The 8,100-nt window shown below is 40.0% G+C and overlaps 1 protein-coding gene across 1 annotated transcript; it reads left to right on the top strand.

The window, feature by feature from the left end:
* Positions 1-2,195: 2,195 nt before the first annotated feature.
* Positions 2,196-3,155, top strand: LOC114107520 (olfactory receptor 7G2-like). Its single transcript, XM_027954934.2, has one exon. The coding sequence runs from the start codon at positions 2,217-2,219 to the stop codon at positions 3,153-3,155; it is 939 nt and encodes a 312-aa protein (XP_027810735.2). The 5' UTR covers positions 2,196-2,216.
* Positions 3,156-8,100: the final 4,945 nt, after the last annotated feature.

Raw genomic sequence — 8,100 nt, 5'->3', positions numbered from 1 at the left:
TGAAAACATGGCCTCAGGGGTCAGGAATCAGCACCCTGAATCCCTCTCTTCTGCATAGTTAGTCTTCAAGGACGAGTGCTCTTGGGATTAGAAGGTTAGTACAATAGAAGGTCTAATGAGGAGCTTTGAATATTGATCCCCAAGTTTACAAAGACTTTAGGAGTCAGCATGGACCCACCTCTCTGAGCAGCCCTGCTTCAGACAGGAAGCAGCACCTGGGCTTCCTCCCAGAGATGAGCCTTCCTCGGGATCTTCTGCAACATTAAGTCTGATGCATTTCCTGAGGACGTATCTTGCTTCTTCAATATCAAGGTGAACCAGATTCTAATCAAAGCCAACCAGGTAATTAAAGTTCCTTAATTAATGCTTCATACTATTTCATTCAGTAATTCCAAATTAATTTTAATTACTGTACATTTTCTCATATCCTTTGCCAAACAAATATTGATGTAATGGGTGATTCCTTCTTGATTTTTTAAAATTATCCATCCCAGAGGTCATTTCAGCCCATTAAGCACTTCCCAGATCTTTGCGTTTTCTATGCTGGGGATGCTTCCCCTTGTCCCTCAATTGCCCTGACACATTCTTCTTTCTGTGGAGTGAAGACAGCTCTGTGCAGGGCTCATGGCAGTGAAGAAGAAACCCGTAGGGGGAGGTCAGTTTGAGGCCCCTATCTCAAACCCACACTAGGTACTTTTGTTCAACTTATTTCTCATCATGAAATCCACAGCACTCTTTTCTTTGTTCATTGGGGATAACTTAATAAAATCCATATATGTTCAAGGTGTGCAGTGTGATGATGGGATGTGAGTATACCTTGCAATATGGCGGCCACGATGGCATGAATTGACACTTGTCCTGCAGTTCTCTTTGTACAAATGGGGCATCCAGGCTGCTCACAGAGTTGAGGGCTTCCCCTTAACACAGGATACTCTAGAGCCTCTGTGACCTTCAGTGTGTGTGAGTTCAACATCATCCAAGTGGTGAAAGCTATCATAGGCACTTCTGCCTCCCTCTGACTAGAAAGACCATTGCTGCAACAGACATGCCTGGCAGACCCTGCCTATCTTATCATTGGGTTATCTTGTGCTTGTTTTCTAAATATTAGGAAATTGTTTTAGTTTTCATCATTTTGAGATTTTTCTATGAACTTCACTGACATTTCTCTCATTAATTCATTTTTTTTCCAAAAATGCTATTCCAACTATCAAATAAATAGAAGAGCTACCTGAAGAGGAGACACAGAATTTCATGTGTAAAGTTGATGTTTAATTATTTGCTGAAGGAGATGACTGATGTTTCCTTGGGGGTTCTCCTGAGCTCCAAGGGTAGAGGCAACATTTTCTAGTCTTTGCTCAGGTCTGCCTGGATGGATGCCATCCAGCTGCTATTGTTAATTTCATGGATAAAGATGGACATACTTTGAAGCCAGGGACAAGGCTAGAGGCTTTGGTCAGAAAGAAAATGTTGAATTTACACACAAAAAACCATGAGATCTTAATGATCATCTAGGAATGTTATTTCTGTGCTATGCAGAGACATTAAGAGAGATTGTTCATGAGTCACTTCAGCTGTCAGAATATCTGAGCTGTAACCCCGTCTTGTCCAAGCCCTCACTGAAGATCTTACATCCATGATATAACCTCCCCTTACTTAAGTGTCCTCAGGCATAAATGTGGATGATGGTGAGAAATATGCTTGTTGACAAGTCTTTCAGGTGATTCTGAACCAAGCCAAAATCAGGGAATTATTGCTTTACAAGAAATATTTCAAAACTTCATTCTTCTCTCTTATATAGTGTCTAATGACATACCTGATTCAAAATACATGCCTTAGGCTTTGTTTCTTCTCATATTTAGCACAATTAGTGGAACACCATCAGCATTCAGTAAAAACTGATTTTTGTAGAGGTATTGGAGGAAAACAGGAATGAGTGAAGAGGATCCAAAGAGAAAAAGAGCAGAGAACATTGTCACTGAAGTTCTCAGTGCCCAAGGGAAAGTTATTTGCTTTATGAACTTTTCAAAGTTCAGCACACACTGAAGTCATCCAGAGCCCTTGAAGCAGACTTGGGGTCCTCCCCAGAATGCATTGGGAGTCTGTCTGGAATGGGGACCAAAGGTTTGCATTTCTGACATCTTCCCCATGCTGTACCTGCTGTCCACACATTTTTATGGTCTCCTCACCCTGTCTTTTCCACCAGAATCTTCACCAACATGGAACCCCACAACCACACAGCTGTTTCACAATTCCTACTCCTGGGACTTTCAGACGACCCAGACCTGCAGCCAGTGATCTTCAGCCTGTTCCTGTCCATGTACCTGGTCACAATCCTGGGAAACCTGCTCATCATCGTGACGGTCAGCTCTGACTCCCACCTCCACACACCCATGTACTTCTTTATCTGCAATCTCTCCTTTAACGATATCTGTTTAAGCACTTGCATAATTCCAAGGATGCTGGTGAACCTCCAAACACAGAATCAGAGCATCACTTACACAGGATGTCTCTCCCAGGTCTGCTTTGTTATAGTTTTTGCATCTTTGGAAAATTGTCTGCTTGCAGTGATGGCCTGTGACCGCTATGTGGCCATTTGCCACCCACTGAGGTACACAGTCCTCATGCATCCCCGCCTCTGTGTCCTGCTGGTTTTGTTCTGTCTTCTCATTAGCGTTGTGATCGCCCTCCTCCACACACTGATGTTGCTGCGGCTGTCCTTCTGCACAGACCTGGGGATCCCCCACTTCTTCTGTGAACTTGCTCAGGTCATCAAGCTGGCCTGTTCTGATTCCTTCATTGATAACATCCTGATATACGTTTCATCTTGTGTATTTGGCGGTGTTCCTCTCTCCGGGATCATTTTCTCTTACATTCACATTGTGTCCTCTGTCTTGAGGATGCCCTCATCAGAAGGAAAGCATAAAGCCTTTTCCACCTGTGGGTCTCACCTGTGTGTTGTCTCCCTGTTCTATGGGACAGGACTTGGGGTGTACATTAGCTCTGCTATCTCTGACTCTTTAAGGAAGTCTGCTGTGGCTTCAGTGATGTACACTGTGGTTCCTCAAATGCTGAACCCCTTTATCTACAGTCTGAAAAATGGGAACATGAAGGAGGCCTTGAGGAAACTTGTCAGTAGGTTAGCATCGACTTTATAATGGGTCAGTTGCTTTGGATTTTGGTTTCTAGAGTATGTCATGGTGACAGGGCCCTTGATATCTGAATCTACTGCCCATATATTCTCCAAAAATAATGATATACTGTAATGACCAGGTGCATTTTACCTCTGATTGAATTCTTATATCACTTTTGCCTATCCCTGTGATGTTGGACATATAATTTCAATAATCTAAACATAACATTTTATGTGCTCTCTCACAGAAGCTATGCCTGGAGTAAGGGACTCTAATTTTAGAGATATTTGTTGTGACACATTCTTACAAAAAGACAAGTTTGAGTTTGGTGCAGTGGTGCCTGCCTGTAGTCCCAGTGGTTTAGGAGGTTGAGGAGGGAGGACCACAAGTTCAAAGCCAGCCTCAGCATCTTTGTGAGGCCTTGTCTCAAAATAAAATATAAAAAGGGCTGGGGAGATTGCTCAGTTGTTGAGCACCCCTGATTCAAACTCTAGTACCAAAAAAAAAAATCAAAAGAAGAAAAAGAAGGAGGAGGAAGTGGGGTGTAAAGAAAGAAAAAGAAAATGAAAAAAGGAAAAGGCAAGTTCTAGAGGTGAAATGACTGGGAATATTTTGAAACAGAGCTGCCTTTATATCTACAAAGTTGACTCCAGGTGACTATATGGCTGGGGCCATGTGAGTTGCATCCTAGAGGTAGTTTTACTGCGAGGCAAAGGGGTACCATTTATATCTTGTGAACAAATATGGAACCATTTTAGTGGCCAAGTATAACTTTCTAAGATCACAATGGCATCCACCATGTCCTGTGCCATGTTGTTTAAAATTGGCGTGATTAGGTGATATCAGTGGTCTGAGATGGTTATGAGGACATTCCAACTCATCAGTAAAGATGCCTTTTGTCCTAATAAGAAAAGCAAAGTCTAACATTAATATGTTGCTCTAACAATAAGGAGACGTCACTTGCATTGCTAGGACTTCTGAGGTGGGGAATGGACCAGAGTGGAGTAGGACTTCCACTGGTTCTTCGTGAGCTGGCCTCTTCCTAGGGCTGGTTTCCTCCCAAGTCACCAGGTGAGAACAACAAATTCAGGTGTAGTGCTTACACATGATGCTAGAGAAAGAAAACTGAGTGCTCTTCCTGGGTCAGCTGATAGTTGACTGGACCATGAAGCAGTCAGACTGCATCTCTTAGAGAATTTAATGGTGGCCCTCAGTACAGGCCCAGAACATTTCCAACTATTTTTTTATTTACTTATATAATAACTGGATAATATTGCTTGTTTGAGGAAAGAGGACTTGAAAAGGCTTTCTGGAGTGGGTCTCAAATGCCATCCCATGTTTCAGTGTAAAATAGTCTGACTTATAGTAGAAATAGAGAAGGAGGCTGGTCAACCACAAAGACAGAAATTGGATTGATACAGCCAATGTTTGATCATTTGTTCCATATAAAACTGTCATTTTCATAAGGTTTCAATGAGTTTTTATCACCTCTGTAGATATCCCTATATAATTTATTACATAAATGTGCTTCTTTTTGAACTTGCCAAAGTTCAAGTTTAATAAATTTATCCCAAGTCTTATCATTAGTATCTCCCTGCTTTTCAGGATCATTCATGTTAAGTAAAGCAGTTTTACTCTTTTTGGTTTTTCAATAAAAATATTTTGCTTAATTATAGTCAAAACATTGAAAACAAAACAAAAAAAATTGAAAATTTCACCATAAAGTTTCATTTTTTAAAAATTCAAGGTTAGACACAGTTCCAATCTTGCAGATATTCAGAGCAAGAGTTGTATTCTTCTAGATATCCAATTATTAATAGCAATGTGGTAAACAACAACAACAAAATTTGTTAAAGTCTTCTTGTTTTATTAGTGAAATCTGTTAATGTACTTTCAAAGTCCACATTTTAAGCTCTGTATCGTGACATTAAAACTAAGAAGCACATCTGGTGTTGATGAAATATGACTTATATTCCCAGAAAAGTGTCTGGTTTTCGATTGCTGTAAGCAAACCTGTTCGAGGATTCTCCTCCATGTCTTCTGAGGGAAATAAAAGAATCATCTACTTGGACAGATGACTGGATATAGCAGAGTGACTGTTCACTTTTGGGTGTTCCCACAGAGTTGTCCTGAGTAGGTGCACCATCTAACCATCCCATTGGGTTTTCCTGGAGTTCCTCATCCTCCCCAAAACACTGTCTCTTCTTCAGACAATGCAGTGGGTATACAATAAAATTTCATAATTTACTTTACTTTCGTGACGAGGTTCAGAGTCATTATAATACCATGTAACACTTTTTTCTCTTCTCAAATGTGTTTCCTTTATTTCCACTTAGATTCTCATTCTATTTAAAAGTGAATTCCTAATATTTCTTTATGTAATTGGGATAGTGATCCTTTATCCTTATTTATATTGTGAATTTCTTTTAGACAGGTGTCTCCTTTGCTTATCTGTCACAGTATGTACCACGCTGCCCTCTGGACCTTGGTTTTAATGAGGTTTGTTTGCCAGCATTTTCCCTTAGGGCCTGTGCGCGGTAATTCTTGATCTTGAAACTCCAACTTTGGCTGAAAAGAGATTTGTAGTCCTGCCCTGTTCTGCCAAGGTTGAAGCCATGTGAAATTTGTTTTTGCCGTGGATGTGCTAAAGAGATGAAAATCACTTTTATTACTGAGCACCTTCTATTAAGGAGTCTATCCTTTGACCAGAATGCCAATCCAGCAATAAAGAAGCCGTGGATTTAAGTGATCATGTTTTCTGGGCAGCAGGATTGCTGTATCTACCCCTGCACTATTACCTCCTGTCTGCAGGCTTGGGGCTCACTAGTCAGCCAGACTGACTCTCTTGTAACACAGACACCCTAGAAGATTTTTAGTTACAATCACAAATGATTATCTGTTTTCTGTTAATTTGCATTTTTGGGGGGCAGCAACATTGACAACTAGGACCCTTATTTTAAATCTCTGACCTCCACTTATTGCCTATGATGTGTGTATGTGACAACACTGTGATATTCAGAAAATGTGGCTGTGAAATTCTAAAAGGAAGTAAGATATATTTTAAAGAGTCCATTTTGATTGGAAAAACATATTAGAAATGGTTGTTTGTGATAGGCATAAGGTAAAATTTAACCAAGCCACATATTGAATTAGTTTTTTTGAAGTTATATGATATTTTCAATATGTTATCATTGGCATTAGATAGGTAGATTAGATAGATAGATATGATTACATAGATCAATAGATGCATAGATAGATATAGATGATTAGACAGATAGGATAATAATAGTTATACAGGAGGATAGGATTCCCAAATTTATAAATTCTGAGAGAACGTCACCTCTGAATTACCAAAGTGCATATCCAACTTCCTGCTTTACAATCCCGTGTGGATGTCTAATAGACATCACAAATTTAACATTTCCTTAATATTATGATACGAATCTCCCCATATTTTATACATATTCACTTTCCTGTCATAGCTGATGGCAACTCCATATTTCCAGGTACTGACCATTTTCTCTCATTAAGATAACCTGATTCCTCTTTTTCTTTTATAACCTGTGCACAATCATTCATAAAAGGCCCCGCCATTACTAATGATCCAAGCCATCATCCATATAGGTTTATTTAAATGCCATCATGCCTGGACTGTCCTGAGTCTGCCTTGTCATTGGTAGGTCTTCATGCTAACTACCAGACACTCCCTCTTTGTCACCTCTTTACTCTTGTCCCTGTAATTTATTCCCTTTCTCCACTTCTGAACTCCTTATGCTGTGGATTTTCATGTTGGTGATTCTCTGGATTGTGGTTTGAAAGTTGCTCCTCTGCAAAACTTACATTGAAATGTAGTGCCCACTGTAAATGTGTGAAGATGTGTGACATTTAAGATGTTATTTGGCCACAAAGCTTCTTCCCTTATGAGTGATTTAATGATGGCATAAAAATGACTAAGATGTGAGTTGGCTCATCTGATCTTCTTCCACATGAGAAGCAACACCATTCCATCTGCAGGATGAAACACTCAGGGTGCCATCTTGGTTTGGAGACCAGACCCTTAATCAAACACCATGTAGGTTATGGCCATGACTGTGGACTTCCAAGCCTCTAGAACTGTGCACTAATAAATCTCTTTTTGACAAATTTCCTGTCTGTTGTAGTAATTTATAGCAGCAACAATAGGCTAAGATGATCTTTTTCAGGATTATTGTCCTTTTAAAAAAATCTTTATTAGTAGAATTTATGTAAATGAGTTTTTCCTCTTTATTTTAATCTGTGGACTGTTTTTCATTTAGTAGATTACCAGTTACATTCACTAATCACTATTCAGTCTGCCCATCCTAAATTAATTTTAACAAATATTATGCTTCTGATTTTAACACCACCACCAATAAAGTTCTGAAGCCACCAGGATGCTTGTTTCAGTTGCTCTTTGGTGGAATATTCTGAAACTTACAACTGTTCTAGGGCCATATGCATGAGCCCAGACCATGTCTTGAAACTCTTTGTCCACATTTCCTAAATATTGAAGCTCCACGCTTGCCTTTGATGCTGATTTCTCATACTGCTATCAAAAATTCAATGATAATTTCCACCAATGATCTCCTAATGGGAAGAAAGCAGATCCTGAAACCACAACTAGACAATATGGTTATGAAACATAAAAGATTAATCCACACATCTGTGTTGAACCCAGAACTGGTTACATAGAGCAGGAAGACACAGCATTCAGCATGTCAGCAAAGCTGTGAGATGTAGATGAGACAAGGAAGTGGAGGAGAAGCATGGACAGCCTGGATTCCCAGGCAAGGGGACCAGCCACCCTGGTCCTGCCCTTCTGTATTGTTGGTCTTTAAGGATTTGCACAGCCCCAGGACCCAAATAATGAGTTTTTGTCTAATGAGGATCTTAGGGTATTGCGTCCCCGGGGACACAGAAACTACAAACACTCTGTGACCGCCTCACTTAA

Source organism: Marmota flaviventris, chromosome 1, assembly GCF_047511675.1.
Source record: "Marmota flaviventris isolate mMarFla1 chromosome 1, mMarFla1.hap1, whole genome shotgun sequence".
NCBI lineage: Eukaryota > Metazoa > Chordata > Mammalia > Rodentia > Sciuridae > Marmota > Marmota flaviventris.
The sequence above is the reverse complement of the archived record's forward strand: the minus strand, read 5'-3'. Positions and strand labels throughout refer to the sequence as shown.